The 18654-nt window shown below is 46.8% G+C and overlaps 1 protein-coding gene across 3 annotated transcripts in view; it reads left to right on the top strand.

Annotated features, from left to right (window-relative positions):
* Positions 1-18654, top strand: part of AXL (AXL receptor tyrosine kinase) — a 73044-nt gene that overhangs the window by 40316 nt on the left and 14074 nt on the right. For 2 of the 3 annotated variants that reach the window (XM_029619102.1, XM_029619104.1), the window contains exons 5-15: positions 434-514; positions 2622-2737; positions 6814-7012; positions 8258-8397; positions 8699-8843; positions 9580-9606; positions 10938-11073; positions 11413-11504; positions 14380-14475; positions 17852-17929; positions 18333-18425. In XM_029619102.1, coding sequence (XP_029474962.1) covers positions 434-514; positions 2622-2737; positions 6814-7012; positions 8258-8397; positions 8699-8843; positions 9580-9606; positions 10938-11073; positions 11413-11504; positions 14380-14475; positions 17852-17929; positions 18333-18425 — 1203 coding nt within the window. The remainder of the gene's footprint in view (positions 1-433; positions 515-2621; positions 2738-6813; positions 7013-8257; positions 8398-8698; positions 8844-9579; positions 9607-10937; positions 11074-11412; positions 11505-14379; positions 14476-17851; positions 17930-18332; positions 18426-18654) is intronic. The other variant, XM_029619103.1, reaches the window with a different exon arrangement.

Below are 18654 nucleotides of genomic sequence, written 5' to 3' on the forward strand. Positions count from 1 at the left end.
TGCAGTGTTACCAAATTGCCCCCCTTAAATGGTACACTATAGGGGGAAAATAGCGATACCTAAATGTGTCTTAGTAACCGAAGCTGTGGAGTCCTGCTCAAGATGGGGAGAGAAGGTTAAACTCCTGGGCCCAACGCTCTGCTTTTGGGTAATCTGCATCACCCATTCTCCTTCCTGCTCCCCTCCATTCCCTCCCCTTTCCTGGTGTGAAGACTAGAACTGAGAAGAAAACCGCGCCAAGGTTGTCACCTCACCCAGGTCAATCCGAACAGCCACCATCCAGTCCTGGTTTTGCCCCATTGCAGGCATGGAAACAGGAACTCCAATGCATGCAAGGAGTCAAAACCAGGACTGGCTGTGCCAGTGGGGGGGGAGACTTGTTGCCTTGGAATTTTGCCCCAGGAAACACGACTGTCATTCTTATGTCTTCCAGGCCTCAATAAAACCTCCACGTTCTCCTGCGAGGCTCACAACGCCAAAGGCGTCACCACGTCCAGGACTGCCACGGTGAAAGGTGAGCGGGAGCGGGTTCTCTGCCCAGCCTTTAGGCTCCTTCCTATCTTTCCCCCCCCCTTTTGTGAGGAAACTTGCCACGGCCTAGCTGAGAGCCAGCAGCTCAACTGATCAACCGAAAGCGGAGCACCCCCTGCTGGTCTTAGCCCCAGAGAACCTCTTCCGTCACCACCGGGGGAGGCTGCCACCGTCTTGCTCCTTCTCCTTTGTTCTTCTCTCCTCCCTCCCTTGCCCTCTTGCCTTCCCGTTCTCCGCCACCTCTCTCCTTGTTTCGGACCTCATCTCCAGTTCGCTTCCTTCTTCTCTTCTGCCTCCTCCTCCTTTCCTACCGCGTCTTCTCTCTTTTGCTTCTCCTGCCCCTGGTGGCCTAAGGTACCCCACCCTTCCCTCTCCTCTTTCTTTCTAGGCCTGCTTTTTTCGATCCCCATTCACTTCCTTGGCCTTCCCGGTCCTCGGGGCTCATGGCAGGGGAGAGGGGGAATGGGAAGGGGAATAATATGCAGTTACACCAAGGCTCCAAGTTCAGGGGTGCTCCAAAATTGCACGTTACCACTTTTCTCTGCCCAGAGTCATACGCAGCGCAATGGGGGGGGTCCCCAACACAGTCCCAGCACAGAAAGCAAAGAGGGATTCCCGGGGGACCTTTATTGAATTAAACCAAGTCCCTGCAGCAGCCCCCCCCCCCCCCCCCCCCCCCCCCCCCGAAGAAAGGCAATAATACAATCTCTTAATTTGGTCTGCGCGGGAACGGCCTTGGCACACGGGGAGCAAAGTTACACTCAGCAGCGAGGAATGCCGCCCACTTGATGGAGAGGCTAATAATGGGCGAAATCTGTTTATATAAATCCAGTGAATTAACAGAGTGGAACCTGTCAGCCGGTGACTCAGACCCTCTCACTCCTCCGGCCCTCAGGCAGCGGAACGAACGCATGAAATGCTTTGGAAGTGCCAGGAAAAGCAGAGGAAGGCAGCAAAAAAAAAAACAAAAAAAAACCCAGCTCCAGGTGCTAAATGTGGGTACAGTGCCACAGTGAAAAAAACCGCAAAAAGCCCCCCTCCAAAAAAAAGGACATCAAGTTTGAGTTTTAAGAAACTGCAAAAATAATGCGCAGATTGTAAATCATCTCTGGCTTTTAGGGTTGGTTTGTTTTTTTTTAAAGAACTTTTGTTCCCTTCCGCATCAAGTACATTTTGAAACTTTTCAAGACAACATTCTTAGTCTTTTGAATTCTTTTTTTTTTTTTGTTATGCTTTGCATTCCAACTTCTCCTGAAGTGGGAGTCACGAGAGAGTGCCAAGTGGCAGAAAGTGTGCTGCTAGAGCTCTCTGACGTTGGACTGCTTGCTCGATCTTTCCCCGGTCACCTTCGTCTGACTATGAGTTTGGCATGAGGTCCACTGTCCCAAAATACTGCTGGCCCTGATTTTTTTTAAGGCTTGTCTCTCATTTAGTGCTCATGAATTAAAATTCCCTTTTACAAATCCTGATTCCCAGGTCAGCTCTTCTTTTACTAATAAATCTCACATTATATGGGCATTGTAGTCCCATTGGTAGGGTTGGTGATGATCACTCCTTGTTTTCCTTCTCTATGACATCATCAGAATTGGTTGTTTGCTGCCCTATGATGTCCTGAGCAGTGTTTCATTGCCATTTTACCTCCCCCTGATAAAATGAATTAAATAGGGAAGAGATATTTAAGTCCATGGAGGTGAATGATGTGAGGAAGAGATTTCAGAGGCTGTAAGTCATGCTGTTGAAGTCTGTGGAGGTGAATAACCCTTGGGAGGTGGTGCTTGGATTCTTATGCGGGCTTAGCTCAGGGCTGATGTTTCATTTAGGTGAACTCGGCAGTCACCTGGAGTGCCAACCCTTAGGAGGTGGCAGAATTGCCAGCTAAAGGTAGAGGCCCAGAGGGCCACTAACAGAGCCCATCCCACCCACAGCTGAAGATAGAGAGAAGCCCAGAGGGGCTGCTGCTAAAGCCCATCCTGTCTGCGATCAAAAACAAGGAGATTTGGATGGGGGTGGAGGGTAAGATTCACCTAGGGTTTGGACTGGCCCTGGTATCGTTCTGCTATACTGATGTGGTTTGTGAATTATGATTCCAGTGTTCCCTAGAAGGCCAAGGAACCTGCAGCTGGTCTCCCGCAGCTCAACTGCCCTGGAAATCTCCTGGGAACCTGGCTTCAGTGGGGACTACCCTATCTTTGTCTGCACGGTGCAGGTAATTGATATTCTTTTTTTAGCACAAGCCATGGGGGGTGAAGGGAGAGATGTTAGAGGGCTTTACCCCTATTTGTGATCTGCCTTATTCAGGTAAACTGTCACTCCTTGTATAGGCTATGATCAGTAGAGACGGAACCAGTCATGTCTGCACGGTGCAGATAAGCTGTCATTCTTTGTGTAGGCCGAGGGTCCTAGGGGGTCTGCCCGCCTCTACATCTTACCCACTGCGGATAAAGGCTGCGTCTCTCTCTGTCTGTCTGATTGTCTATGTCTTGCTCTTTGCATCAGAATTTCCATACCCTTCTTTCTGATATAGAAAGAGATTTAGATGGATCCCAGTGATAGAAGCTGGAAACAGTGATTACATGGAAGTGCCTGCAAAAAAAAAAAAAGAAAGTGTACAAGGCTTTGAGAATGGTGCAGATGAGAAGAAAGCAATGCATCTAAGACGCGCCTGAATCTCACCATTTTATTAAGCCTGGAAACTGATTTATTTGTAATGTGAGGAGGTGAGCTGTTGTTTTAAGCCGCAGCATGGCGAGGCTGGTCCCTGGTGCTTTGCAGGGTATGGCTGGGATGCCAAGAGCGAGCAGCACATGGGTGTTGTCTGCCCTGTGTCTTCAGGAGTTCCGATTTCTGTTTTTTTCTGGCTTAGGCTCTGTTCTTTAGTCTCTGGACATGCTTTCAGTGTTGCCCGCCCAACTGCTGATTTGTGCGAAACTCATAACCTAGTTGGGGGGGGGAGGGGTGAGGTTTTGAGCCTTTTACAGCTGCTGTCAGTTTGCGGTGTTGTGTTTTTGTGTTTTCATCGGCCATGTACACTGCTTTGGACAGTCGGATGCTGACTGGGGAGATGGCTTGAGCCTATTAAATAAATAAATAAATAACCTGCAAGCCACATGTTATAGGATTTAAGCTTGGTTTTACTTATAATGGTAATATAATATCAGCACCCTGGTGTATAGATTGCGGGTATAAGCAGAAACCTCAGTGCTTTTTGCTTCCAAGGACGTGTGCACAGCAGCAGCAGCAGCAGCAGCATCCATGTACAAGTCCACTTTGCAGCACTCACAAGCGGTTTCATTCCAGGATCAGGGCTGCCAGGCAATCAATCAAACGGGCAGCTTACTTCTCCCACTGGGTTCACCGCATTAGCTCAACGGCCCTCGAATTGCCGGGAGCCCAAACGCTTTTTCCCAGCCATCAGGACCAATCTGGCTCCTCCAGGATGGGATTACAAGCCTTGCCTCAGACATGCTGCAAGCCCCTTCTGGTTTGCTTTGCTTTCCTGTAGCGGTGGCTCGCAGAGGCAAAGCTGCAGCCTTCTATTCTAGCCATCGGCTGATTCAAGGCCAGCCAGAGCTTTTTTTTTTTTGCCCTTTATAGAGGGTCAGAGAATCAAGACCCCAAGCTGTCTGTCCCTGTTAAACACACAAACCTATGATGGGTATCCTGAAACCAGAAGTGGCCCAGGATCCTGAGGATCAGAGTTAACCAAGGGACTTAAGTCACCAGAGGGGACCTTTGCCATCATCCACCCTCCTTAGCGTCATTCACACCATAGGTTTTGTTTCTCTGTTGTCTGCTTACCTCAGTCCATTCATACCGAGAGTTCCAGGTTTGCAAAGCAGAAGTCCCTTGTCTGCCTCATTCAAAATATTACACTCAGCAAGTCTCAGTTCTCCTTTTCTTTAAATGCACTTCCATTTATTTTTATTAAGAATGAAATAGGAAATGTTTATTTATTTATTTAAACGTTTTTATATACCGACATTCACTGTGAGTATCACATCGGTTTACATTAAACATGAACTTAGCTTCTAAATGCTTTACAGAGAACTCTTGATATAGGCGAGTAATATAACTATTTATAAATGCGAACAAAACATGAACTTATCTTAGTTTATAAATGCGAAGGAACATAACCTTGATTTAGCTTGAAGCTCTTTATATAGAACTTTTTGTGAGTGCGAATAATTGTAAGGAGGGGCGTTAGGTAACTAAGAGCAAGGATGACAGAGTTTACGTGTTTTAAGTCCAGCGAATAGATATTTGAGTAACTGAATACTGCGTTAGAGGGGTAATTATCTGGAAAAATTTGATAGCATGGAGTGTAGGGAATTACAGAAGAGTAAAAACAGGGGAGATTGAACAGAAATTTGGAAGTGGGGGGGAGGGATTTACAGAAGAGTAAAAAATAATTTTTAAAGGAAGGTCTGGTGAAGGGAAGGGGGGGTGAGGGGGCAGTAATGTGCCAGGATCTCGTGTACTAGTTATTATCGAGAGCTGCAATATAAATTTCTGGGGCGGGCCTATATCTCACCACAGATGGCATTTCGTCACCTCGGCCTTCTGTGCACGATGCCCGGAGGTTTTGGGCACTCTGGCCCATGCTTTCTGGTCATGTCCGGCTATCAGGGGGTTTTGGGCTCAAATTGCGAAATATTTGGCCACTATTCTGAGGCTTTCCTTACCGATTGTTCCTTCCTGGTTTCTGTTTGGATATATACCGTCATTGAGGCTCCGGGATCCTGGTACCCGCCTTTTAGTTCAAAAGGCGTGTTAAGTTGGGAAACGAGTTATATTAACGGGATGGCGAGAGGTGGATCCGCCCTCCTTCTGGGTTTGGAGAAATCTCTTTTATTCCCTAATGCATATGGCATCCCTTTGCTCTCAAGGATCCCCTCGGAAACCGAAACAGTTCCTCGCCGTGTGGGAGCCCTGCATCCAATCGCTACCGCACAAAGCCCGGAGCCCACTACTGAATGCTTGAACTTTCCTTTGCACGCTGCAAACCCTGACGCAACCCGGATTACTCTTTTGTCATAGAGGAGTGGACTTGTACGTTATCATCAGGGACTCAGGGGAGGGAAACTAGAGGGTGGAGATGGGAGGGAGGGGAGGGACTCTGGGAGACGTATCGGTTGTTTGTTCTCTTCTGTATTGGTTAGGAGGGGTTGAAGAAACCACCGACTCCTAGATGTTTGCATATACCAAGAAAAATTGTTTAAACCATAAGACTAAATGGAAAGGAGGGGTTGGGGAGGCCTAAAAAGAGGATGGAGGGAGGGGGGGGGGACAATGTGAGAAGGAGATGTGAAGAGAGAGAGGCCTAGGGGGACCTGAATTGAGTGGGCAAGATGTAAGGGTATAAGAGTCTGCCTGTTTAAATAGCCAGGTCTTTAATTTCTGCTTGAATTTCTTTGGGCAGAGTTCTTGGCGTAGACTCGTTGGCATAGAGTTCCAAAGCGCAGGACCAGCTATGGACAGTGAGCGAGCTTTTGTGGATGCAAGGTTGTAGAGTTTGGGGATTGGCGGTGCGTAGGGTTGCCAGGTATTGATTTCTGGTTGGTCTTGTGGAGGTGTAGAAAATTAATGAATCCTTGAACCAATTCATGTCGGGGTTATGTAGGGCTTTGTGGATAAGGGATAGGGTTTTGTATTGGATACGGTGTACAATGGGGAGCCAGTATAATTCCTTGAGGACGGGTGATATGTGTTCATTTTTTCGAGTGTTAGTGCGGATGTGGGCGGTAGCATTTTGAAGGATTTGGAGTGGGTGGATGGTGTTTTTGGGAAGACCTAGGAGGATGGAGTTGCAATAGTCGATTTTCGAGAAAATGGTTGCTTGCAGTACTGTACGAAAATCAGTAAGATGAAGGAGGGGTTTTAATTTTTTCAAGGTATGTAATTTGAAAAAGCACTCTTTAAGAGTCGAATTGATGAATTTTTTGAAGTTCATGTGGTTGTCCAGGGTAACACCAAGGTCTCTAACATGTTTATGTAAGGGGAGTCTCTAACATGTTTATGAAAGGGGAGTCTGCCTCCTGCGGGGTTAGTAGATGGAATGAGGCTGAGGTGGTCCTGGTTTTATCCCCAGTGCATCTCTGGACTTGTAGACAAAAAAAAATGCAGGAACTTCATGTCCCAACATGCAGCGGGGAAGTTAAATAAAGACTGACTTAACCTTGCTGCGGCTGAATTTCAGCCAGCTGCTCACTTTCCTCTCTCGCCTGTTCTTCCTTTCCAAGCTTATTTTAATGCTTGCTGCTTTTTTCTTTTATTCTGAGGTAGGCTGCCCGCCCACATGCTGACCCCGGCACGATGGCACCCCATGACATTATCCACAACCAGAACCTCAGCGTGCCACCCTACAGTCATGTGATCAACGACCTGACTCCGTTCACTTCCTATGATGTGCGCTTGGCCTGCAGAAGCAGCGAGGGCACCTCGCGCTGGACAGATTGGGTCACTATAATGACTTTGGAAGGAGGTAGGAAAACAGAAGGAATCCTGGCCCCAGAGCTAGCATCCTTCATCGGCCAACTAGGGCAGACCTGGGTTTCAACGTTTAACTTGAGCAGTCCTTAATGATGACTGGGGATGTTCGTGAGGAAAGGGGGCAGCTATGAGCAATTTGGAGTGTTGGTTACAGTAAAGCAGTGTTTTATTTTGAAATAGGGCAACTTCCCTTTTCGTCTTTCTAACCTTCTCCATCCCCCTCCCCCCCCCCCCCCCCCCACTGATTTTTTTTCCCCTATCACATGTGGGTCAGGCCTGGTGAGTATGCAGGACCACACACACACACACACACAGAGGCTGATAGTGTCTCAGAATGTAGGGCCACACACACAGACACACATACACAGGGTGATATTGTCTCAATATGCATGGCCACCCCCTCACACACACACACACACACACACAGAAGCTGATAGTGTCTCAGAATGCAGGGCCACACACACAGACACACAGAGTGATATTGTCTCAATATGCAGGCCCCCCCCCCCCACACACACACACACACGCTAATACTGTCTCAGTAAGCAGGGGTGAATGGATGGAAGAAATATCAATGGAAAACAAAACAAGAAATTAACATAAGCAAGATAGTGGCTTCTGTGGTCACATCTGCTTTTTCGCTTCCTTTTTCCTGGCTGGAGGGGATTCCCATGTGCCGCCAACTGAGCCAGTCATCGTGCAACAGCAATGGGTCTTTTCCTGGTTACTCTTATCCTTAAATATGCATCATTGTATGATACCCACCCTGAACTTCGGGTGACAAATATTTTAAAATAAATAAATATATGTTTCGGTGTGATTCCTTTTGGAATCCCCTTAACCTGTATTCAAAACCGGGATGAGAAAATGATGTTAGCATTGGGAGAGCATGAAGCAGGATCACTTCATGTCCCACTGCCATGTCCCCATTCCCCTTATGCCACTCGGCAGCTGCGAACTATAGCACCGGGCTCAGAGCTGGCTGAGTGCAGTTGACCATGCCTTGACAGTGTGGCCATTTAGCCACAGATACAGTCAACCAACAGCATTCTCAAAATCAAACCGTTAACAATTGCTGTGAATGCCACTTAAGACCATTATGGCCAACGATGCTTCATCACCATCAAAGCATAAAACATGAAACCATCTCTGTTACCTCCCCAACCCCAGCACACCCTGTACCCTTTTCCTGCTCACAGGGATGGTTTAATCATTTGCTCTCCTTTTCTCTGCCCAGTCCCTCCCGCACCACCTGAAAACATCACTGCTTTCTGGAATGGCAGCTTGGCCATCATTCAATGGATGCAGCCGAGGGGCGCCCTCAATGGGATTCTACGGGGATACAAATTGGCCTATCAGAATGAGGACTCGGCTGAGGTAAGGGCGGCGGGAGACAATATTTAGATGAATATATCCTTCCTTAGGATAAAGTCAAATTCATTTGCTTGGCAAACAGTAATTAGTATGCGGCATAACTAGTGTTATATTCTTGGTAGACTGATGTTCTTAGAAATTCTTCCAGAAACTGACCTACAGTTGCCCTGCAACTTTGGGAGAAATCCATATTTAGAAAAATGCCAAAATTACATCATAAATACCAGAACTGATTGGCTCATACTTGTAACGATGGCATAGATGACCTCTTGCCTTCCCTTTTGAACTTGCTGATTGTTTGCAGGTGGTAATAGATGTTGGCTTGAAAAACGAGATGACCCTGGAGATGATGCACCCAGTAAGAAACCTGACTGTGCGGGTGGCTCCATACACCGAAGCCGGGGATGGCCCCTGGAGTAATGCCATTGGTGTCTCGTTAAGAAATTATGGTAAGAGCAGGTTAGGATACATGAAGACGGTGGTGGTCATAGAGCAGAAACTCGTGTCACAGGGCACACTTGAGCTTGGAGTTTCCAAGTATTGAACCATAAATTATGGGTTTGACAAGGGTGAGAATTGATAGCATTTCCGGTCAGGGCCAGATTTAAGATTTTGACATCTATAGGCATGACTGGAGAACCAGAGGGAGATGAGTTCAGACAGCGTGCCATAGCAGTGGCCTTTTGGCCTGGGCATGTGATGCTCTCGGCAGTTGTCTTTGTTGCCGATGCCTAAATCTAGGCCTGTGCTGATGATTGTTTACACGATTCTCACTGTCGCTGGTCTCGATTTAAAGAACATCATTTTTATCTACAGGCTGAATGTACTAGCTAACAAGCACCATGACTAGAATCCACATCTAAAGAACATTTAAACCATGGTCAACCCCATGGCTAAGTGTGGCTCCATAATTATCAACTCTTTTCTCCTCTCTTCTCCGAGTGTCATGATGCTCTGTGCAATTCTGTGTTTACTTGGATGTTGAAGTGAAACAAGTTGGCAGCTGATTAATGTACAGATTAGTGCTAACTGGAGTTACCATATTGGCCTGGCATTGGCAAGGGAGCCAGAGGAGATCAGGTTTCCTTCATAGTCTTCCCGATTTTGATCATACAATGGTTTACTGGCTGTTGGCACGCAAGAACGTATCACTAAATGCGCACTCTTATCTTTTTCTATAAACAGATGAAAACAGGCCCCATTCCCAACAGGGTAAGATCTGCCTCTCTTTTGCATTCTGTTCTACTGGAGGTGGGTAAGGGTCTGCATCAGAAGGCATACCTGGAGAAATCTCCTCTCAGTGTATGGTGTATTTATTTATTTTCACTTCTTACCCACCAAGCATTTAGAAAATGCTCCTGGTGGAATACAACAATTTAAAAATATCTCAAAATGAGGCAAAATTCACCATACATAGAGAGGGTAAATTTATAATAATCTCTGGAACTTTGTACATTGCCAAAGCCTATACATTAAGTCCATTTTCAAAGCAAATTTAGGCGTATATTTTTGCTTTGGAAATTCTCTCGAGTAACCCGGACAAAGTTATCTCCCTGCTCTTTGCAGGCTAAGTTACATGCACACTCTTTCAAATAAAAAGTATGTGCGTAAATCCTAATTCTGCCTCCCCCTCCCCACCAAGTACACCTGTCTTCCGTGCACGTAAATGTATGTACGAAATTGGAGCAATGTACGTGCATAAACCCGTGTTTTATGAGCATAAATGGCTTTGATGGTCACCCCCAAAATTCCCCAATTAATGTGAATACAATGATATAATTTATTTATTGAAAATAATGTGTTAATCGCCTGACATAATATCTTTAAGCGATGTACCATATATCCTCATAACAATCTTAGCAAAATGATATTTATTTATTCTGCTCTTTGGCACTTCAAAGTGGTAGTGGAGGTATTTCTCTCTCCCTAGAGGGCTCATAATCTTAAGTTTGTACCAGAGGGTACATTGATTTACCTAATGTTACATGGGGCAGCAGTGGGATTTGAACGCTGGTTTCACAGGGTTGTAGCCCACTGCGCTAACCTCTGTGCTGCTCTTCCACTCCATGACAAGTCATAAAATGTGGCAATTACAGCTGCAAAAATAAATAATCCACTATACTATTTAAAACCAGAAATCTAAAATACTATCTCTTAAAAAATGTGCATAACCAGTGCTGCCCTTTAATAGTTACCTAATACAATCAGATGTGTATTATTGAGCAGTCTGTCCGGGCTGTAAAAAGCACATTGGACAGCTGCACTGTGTCTACGCTGCAGATACACTGTTTAGTACTTAAGCACACTAATCTATTCAATACTGAGCAGTGTACCTGAAGTGATGAACACGTTTGAGAGCGCTCGGTGACCTTCTTTTGCAGACCTGATGACAAGTGGGCATAGTTTTCGAAAGCTATTTAAATGAATTAACGCAGCAGCCAGGTTTACTTCATGGCAGTGCGTTTTTAGTAGCTGTGATAGCAAAGTGCATCTTGAGTTTCGTTGAGCTGCCTACCCTGCCTCATGCTCCCCCTTCTGTACAGCAGTGGGAGAAAACCCCGCCCCAGTCTTCTCCTGGCACTGGTGGTACATCGTCATGGCTGTTGCTGTCGCTGCGTGCTTTGCCATCCTCGTCGCCATTTTTCTCGCCCGTCTACGGAAGAAGGAGACACGATATGGGTATGTTTAAATGTTGGGTGATGGCATAAAGAGGGTTTTGTAAGTTCCCTGAATTAGACCTGTTTTGTGTTAAAGGGGGAAAAAAAAAAAAATGTCTCCACCGTTTAGGGTTAATATCTCGTGTGTGACCTTGGGATGAGTCACTTTATCTCCCTGTGGTTCAACTTTCCTCTACAGCAAAATAATATCTTTACTCTTTTTCCTCTTTCGAAGCTCTTATGCAACCTGCATGGCCATCCATCCCAGCCCTGACTGCACCCTGGGCTTTTCTGCAGGTGGTGGGATAGTAAAGCACAGATTGCAAATGTACTGTAACGATGGTTTCTCCTGACTCCATAGGGAAGCTTTCGAACCCGCGCTGGAGCAGGGTGAGCTGGTCGTTAGGTATCGTGTAAAGAAATCCTACAGCCGAAGGACTACGGAGGCGACCTGTGAGTACCCCACGCTCTCACCAATCTAGGCCATGGGATTCCAGTGAATCGGTTGGATGCAGGAGGATCCCTTGTCATCTGAACCTATTAGTAGTCCCCTGAGCGTGTCCCCTCCCTAATCTCTGAGAATAGCATGTAGCGGAACTGTATATGTCTGGACGCGAGGTGGGGGGGGGGGGGAGTTTATTGAAGAGATGGGTAAGGTCTCATGCTGAGCATGCAGTGAAGAACTAAAGTGGTGTTATCTGTGCTGTGTACACCCCTTTAGTGAAACGATGCCTTTTTGGTTTCGGTGCAGTGAGCACGCTTCTTTGGAAATTGTCGCCTTTTCTCATGTTATTGCTGCCGTGTGCACTCCTTTCGTAATTCAGCACTTTTCTGTGTTATTGGTGTACTGTGTGCCCCTTTGATCTACAGATCGGCATATCAGATCTTCAGTGAGCAAATATAGCAGAAAAGATTATAAGAATGATACTTTGTTATATATATATAACTTATATGTTTTGTCCTACTGCCACCCTATGACCTGTTGCTGTATTGATTAACTCATTTATACTGTAAAAGCATGTAACATTGCATCCGATAGGTTATTAGTGTTGCATTATGAGAAATTCTCCCTCCTACCACTGGATGCACCCTGCTTTCCATTTCCTGACTCAGGGTATAAGCGTTATCCCAATTAGTCTCCCCTGAAAGCAGGGCACATTGGAGAAGTTGTGTACTTATGCATTTCGGACAAAGGATCTGGGCTGAGCTTGGAACTTCCACCTCTCTCTGGGAACCCCAAGGGAAGCACTGCCTTTTCACCCTGTGCTCAGCTGACGTTTTCTAAGAGAAACTCATCACGGCTGTAATTCTTCTTAATTCTCTTTCCAGGGTAACCCTTAAGCTCGTGTCAGCCAGCCACCCCCCCCCCCCTAACACCAGTAAGACCCTTGATCTAATGAGGGCGGGAGCGAGCTGACCAACCCTGCACATTATTCTTGTGAAAATAGATCTCAAGTTTTCCGTTACGTTATCACCTCCCTCCTCTTTCCTCTCTCCATCTCTGTGTAATGAAAAGCCCAGTATGATCCAGAGCAGGCTCAACATGGGCCTTCAGCAGAGCCCGAAGGCATCCTTGCCGTCTCTTATCCGGCTGGTGAGACGCATCCTCTCCAGCACTGCTGGGTTACAGTGGGAAGGGGCAGGCTCCGAATCTCCGGCCTTGACGGGTACCTTCCCACCCTCCTCCCACTTATCAGCCAGCATTCCAGCGCTTAGCTGACTCAGGTCGGGGAGGGGAAACCAGGGGGAATGCGGAGAGGTAAAGTGAGGGACAGTGAGTGAGGACGGGGAAGGGGAGAGCCCCACCCCCTCTCCACCAGGCCTCCAGGCTTGTCTTTCTTTTTTTGTTGTATTGACAGTATTGCAATCCAGCAACTCATTGGGTGAATGTTTTCTCCTTGGCTTCTGTTCAGGAAAGTTCAGCTCAGAGTTAGAAAGCTGGAATGGGAAATTGGTTTACATTTACACTGCCTTCCCCTCCCCGTGCTTCTCCCTCCCTCTCACTCTCTCTGTCTTCCTCTTTACTGGCATGACAGCTTGTACATGTGTTTCCCTTCCTTCCCTTTTGTTATCTTTTCTTCTCTTCCTTTCCCATCCGTGCTGCCTCCCTGCTTCTCTGCTCCCCTCATTTCCAGATGGTACCAGCTGTGCTAGCAAAACCCCGTGCCCTAATTGGCTATAGTTACCTTGTTTGCAAAAGCCATTTAGATTTTTCCTAAATGTGACTCTGCAAAGTGTTTTAAAGGGTCAGCACTGACTGGCTAGAGTCCCTGCGCCCTCTTCTTCCACCCATGCTGGTACACACACACACACACACACACGCGTGCTCGTGTACGCAGGATGCACATGCTAATCACTTTGCCTTCAGATTTCATTATTCATTTTGTATGTCCCTTACCCTGCACGGATTCTTGGTTGGGGGGGGAGGGGAACAATTTTCAAATCTATACAGAACGTTGCAAAGTCCATGGGTACTTTTATGCCTGGGCTTTGCACCGGTTTTCAAAATAAAAGTATGCGGGTGCTTTCCCTTTTGAAAATTGCCACAAAAAGCGCCCTGTGACATTTGCCCCCTCCTCTCCTCTGTGGGTGCTTTTTTTTTCCAGCCAGAGCTAGGCATGTTGTTTCCTCTCCCGAGTTAGGCCCGCCCCAGGAATACCTGAAAGGAATATGCAGGAGGAGCCGCACACCTCGGGGAACAACGCATGCACTGTAGCGTCACACAAGACGGTCAGTGGCTTTTCAGGATTGTCCTCTTGAGAAGAAACTTAACCTTTTCAAGAAGGCAATAGCAAATTCTTTATTGACTGAAAAGTCTGGGGTAGGAGGAGAAGGCAAAAGGTCATGAGGAGAGTTTTGGGAGGGTTGGGGTTGGAATTCATTTGAAAGGGGCAAGAGATTTCAGCGTCAGATTAGACAACTGGTGGCAAAATCCCAGCTTGGAGGGGGCAGTTGGAGAAAAGTGGGACCTCTCCTACAGGGGATTCTCTTGCTCAGTGAATCCAGGTTTTCCGTACCGCTGTTATGGTGAAAGATTTGGCCATGGGGTGCTAGGATATGAAGGTTATTGCTTCCTCTTATCATCTTACAGATAATATGAATGCAAGGCTGAACTCTGTGGCCGTGAGAAGATCCTGGAATCTCCCCGTACACTCTCTCTCTCTCTTGCTTCCTCTCTTGCCTCACTCTTACACTGCATCACTTAAGGTGACCTGGACCTCTAGAGCATGAAACATCTAAGCTCCATCCCCATTCTGTGGCAATTCACTGCTGTGTAAACTGCGAGTGACCAGACCCATGACTGTTGCCCTTCTGCTTCCCTCCCCAGTGAACAGCCTGGGCATCAGCGATGACCTGAAGGAGAAGCTGCGAGACGTAATGGTGGACCGCCATAAGGTGGCCCTGGGGAAGACCCTTGGAGAAGGTGGGACTCCTTTGCTAAGTATTTGCTTGCCTGGGATAGTGCCCCCCCTACCTGTAAGATAACCCAATGTCTGGTGCTCATTACCAGTCTTGGAGCAGGAAACACATTCTAGGTTGATTAGCAATGACATTAAAATAAATTGTGGTCAGTGCTGGCCAGTGCCAGCAACAAAATAAAATATTGGGGCCAGACACCTGAACACCCTTTCTAAGAGTAAGAGTGTGTAGCTCTTCATTTAACTCATCTATCATAGTTGAAACTCATAAAATTATGTTCACGTGAAGTGAAAATGTCATGTGCAATTCTGAACACCCCTTGACTCTCCAATTTTGTTTCTTCACCTGGTAGAGTCTTTCTGTTCTTTTGGGCCTCTGGCTCAGTTGGAAACAGGGCTGGGATCCTGGAACCATCAGCCTTTTATTCATCACCATTTGTAGATCAACAGGCATTGAAAACAATGCTTTATTCATTGGTGACTTCTCTGTTGGATTTCAGTATATGTGGGCTTACCCAGTGCTGGATTACTGTAATACGTTGTACTGTATGTGAGGCTTACTCACAGTCTGCAGCTGTTACAAAATATGGCAGCCCATTTAGTCTTGAGAAGGTCAAGAAGGGACAAAGTGACCCCTGACCCCTGTTTTACAGTTTTTAGATTGGTTGCCTGATGTAGAAAGGGCATAGTTTTTAAACTTCTCATGACAATTTTTCGAGTCATGAGGTATAATGGCCAATGCCATAGATATCTGCAGGAGAGAATGCCCTGGTATACTCTTGGAGGTACACATAGATCTCAGGAGTTTTTAATTGTTCTTGGTTTCTAGGGACATTGAGATCCAACACAACCCAATAATGACACAGTTCCTAGAAATGCAACTACAGACCGAGTACAAAAAATACTGGTCTCGTCAATCAGTTACAGGGCAAAGCTAACAAACTAAAATGTTTATATTAATAAATAGCAAGAATAGTGAAAAGAAAAAAAAAAGATTTAAGTCATAAACAGCAATAGGTAAATTAGGCCAATGTTTGCAGAGGTTCAGAAGAGGTTGTCCTTACAAGGATGTGTAGAGCTAGGACAGGTTCTTGGTACAGTTCTGGTTTCTCTGCACTCCAAGCCAGGAGGGAGATTTTCTGGCAGATTCTGGGCTGGGTCACTTTGGGGATGTTACGGCATGACCAATGAAAGACCCTGGCTTCCTAACCAATAGCATTACAGAATTTTGCCACATTGTGGAAACCGGGGAAGTATGCATGCCAAGCCTCACCTTGGGTTATGCAAGCAAGTTAACCTGTTTTAGTGGTAGCTGCCTAAAACTGCAGGGCACAGCAGGATTTAGGATGCCATCTGCCTGTCAGTTCCAGGACTGCAAGAGAAAGGATGTCTCTCTAAAAAAAAATAAGAAATCCCAAAAGGCACAAAAGATCCTTATGTCGCTACATATTTAAAGGTGAATTTTAAAAGCTCGCATGAGTTAGGGGATGCGCGAAGAAGTCAGGCTCGTGCGCAACGACAGTATTTTTAAAAGCGTTCAGCCTCGCGCATGAAACCTGCTGCGCACACATCGGAAACGTTTCCAAAAAGGGGCGGGGCATGAGTGTGATCTAGGTGAGGCATGGGCATTTCAAGGCCTGGGCAAGAGATGTGCGCATAAATACTTACAGGCCCCGACACGTGCAGAGGCGTGTAAATGCTTCCGCTATTGATGACTTATAAGTTATAAAACAAAAGGATGGAGCTATTTCTGAGGGATTTAAAGGGTCTGGGGTAACTGGAGGGAGTGTAGGCTATCAAATCAGGGGAGGTTTGGAGGACGTAGCTGTTAACTGGGTGAACTGGTGGATGAACTGGTAAACTGGTAATCTCGTGGGCGCACACCTCTTTTAAAATCCCACGACTTACGTGGTAGAAGCGGGATTTGCGCGCCCATGCGTGCGCCAGCTTAAAATTTGGCACACGTGTGCGCGCAGCCAGGCTGTTTTATAACTTGCACGCAAATACGCCTGCAAATTATAAAATGCCCATGGCCTTGGCCAGTGCGCACCCGTTTGAAAGTTACCGACAGAGTCTGCTCAATGCAGTCTTTTGGCCAAGGACCGGGCATCGGGGCTCCTTCCAGAACCCTACACTCATGGGCCCTGAATCAGGGCACTGGATGTTACCCTTGAGTGTTGCCCCTAACTCCTCGTCCCCAGGGTCTGTGAATGCTACCTGTGCAGCATTCCTAGCTCCTCCCAACCCAAGCAGCAGGAAGTCCTTACACAGGGATCAGACTTGGGACCTTCCGCATGGCGGTGTACAGCATTACCACAGAGCCAGTCCATGATATGCTAGTTTTGATTCACCGGACTTACATTTTCTGTAGGGACAGAGGGGGAAGAATAAATTCATTTACCAACAATACGAGCTTACCCTCCCTTCTCCCCTATGGCAGAGCAGCTGAGCGCCTCTGCATGTCTGTGTGCTTTCCATGAACATCAGGGAAGCACAATTGTTTCCAGCTCTTCCTGTTCTCTGTAGTTTTGGCTCTGAAAGGAGCGCTGAAGGTGACTGGAGATGGAATCTTTTCAGAGCCCTCTGGGGTAGCTCAGCTGTTGCGGGAAATCCTGTCGGAAAGTATTCAGAGCAATAATCGGTCCTGATGAGAGGGTGGGGAAGAGAGCATGGCTGTGCCCATGCCACCCATGCGGGGGGGGGGGGAAGCTAGTGATCAGGGAATTTATTTTTCACACCTAGTCAGGCCTCTGTTTCTTTTGGAGAGAAGAAAGAACAAGGGGCTGGTCTACAAGAAGTGGCTGAGGAGAGAGGAAACCCCAAGGAATGGAAAGCAGGTCTTTGGCTCTATGATGAGGTCAGCTTAGAAAGGAGAGCCAGCCTGGAAGAGAGGAATGAGGGGAAGATGAGCTGAGCACAGAGAGAAAGCAGGAGAAGAGAGAGAAAAAAAGGGAAGGAGATGCCGAAAGACAGACTGGGAATCAGAGAGAAAGAATAGTAAAAGGGAAGACAGAGAAACGCGTTGAGAAATTGCATCCTTGGAGTGTAGCACAAGGGTGCATTTCAGGCATGGGCCCCAGTCTGCTGTCACTATCTATCAGGCACTCTCTCCGTGGACGGATTTGAGTGAAATTTGGTAGGAGAGCCAGAACCCCAGGAAGAGACTTTCTTACAAAATGTCATCCAAATCCATCCACGAAGACAGGCCTGGCAGTCTCTAGTTTGCCATCATATATGGGCCAGGAACCTGAGTGATAGTGGAATGAAGACAGAGATTATTCAGTCCAACAATCTCTAGCTTAACTGGGAGAGGAGGGAACTAAAGAGGAAATATTAGCCTGTGGCTCAGTCTTCTCTAGCTGTGTTGATTTTCCTTTCTAGGAGAGTTTGGTTCGGTGATGGAAGGCCAATTGAATCAAGATGACTACATCCTTAAAGTGGCTGTCAAGACCATGAAAAGTAAGGACTCAAATTCTCTCCTCATTGCCTCAAAATGGCAGAGGGAAAGGAAAGGAGGAAAGAGCTGGTGATTGGTCCCAAGGCCTCTGAAGCGAGCAGGACTGTGGAAGTGTCCAACTCCTTCTTGTCCTTGCTTATTTCAGTACGGAGCTTGGATTTTGAATTGCCCTGTTGGTCTTCAGTTGCTCCACCTTGTGATCTGCTGATGTGGCAGTTTTTAGCCTTCAGCTGTAGCATTGGATAGGAACATGAACATCGCTCCTTTACTCCAGGACTGGGAGCTGGGTCATGCTCCATTGTAATCTTCCTTTCCTGGGACTTTCATTGTTTGTTTGGGGTTTGTTTTTTTTTTAATTTTCTTAATTTTGTATAATCCTTTTTTTTTCTGTCCCTGTTTCCATAGTAGCCATCTGCACCCGGAGCGAGATGGAGGACTTCCTCAGCGAAGCCGTCTGCATGAAGGAATTCGACCATCCCAATGTGATGCGCTTAATTGGTAAGAGGGTGTTTCACTAAACTCAGAGGCAGAAGGCACTCGAGCAAGCCATGGCTGCCGTATAGAGGCCAGTCCGGATCTGGAGGAGGACCCAGGGACACCGAGGCCGACCCTGATCAATCATCCCTGCCATCAAATTCTCATTCAGTGCCCAGTGCGCAGGGAAGAGATGGCTCTTGGAGTTGGCAATCCCTTCAACCTTTGGCCAGCAGGGGAGCTTGGTTCGCAC

This window comes from Rhinatrema bivittatum, chromosome 11 (assembly GCF_901001135.1).
Source record: "Rhinatrema bivittatum chromosome 11, aRhiBiv1.1, whole genome shotgun sequence".
In the NCBI taxonomy this organism is placed as follows: Eukaryota; Metazoa; Chordata; class Amphibia; order Gymnophiona; family Rhinatrematidae; genus Rhinatrema; species Rhinatrema bivittatum.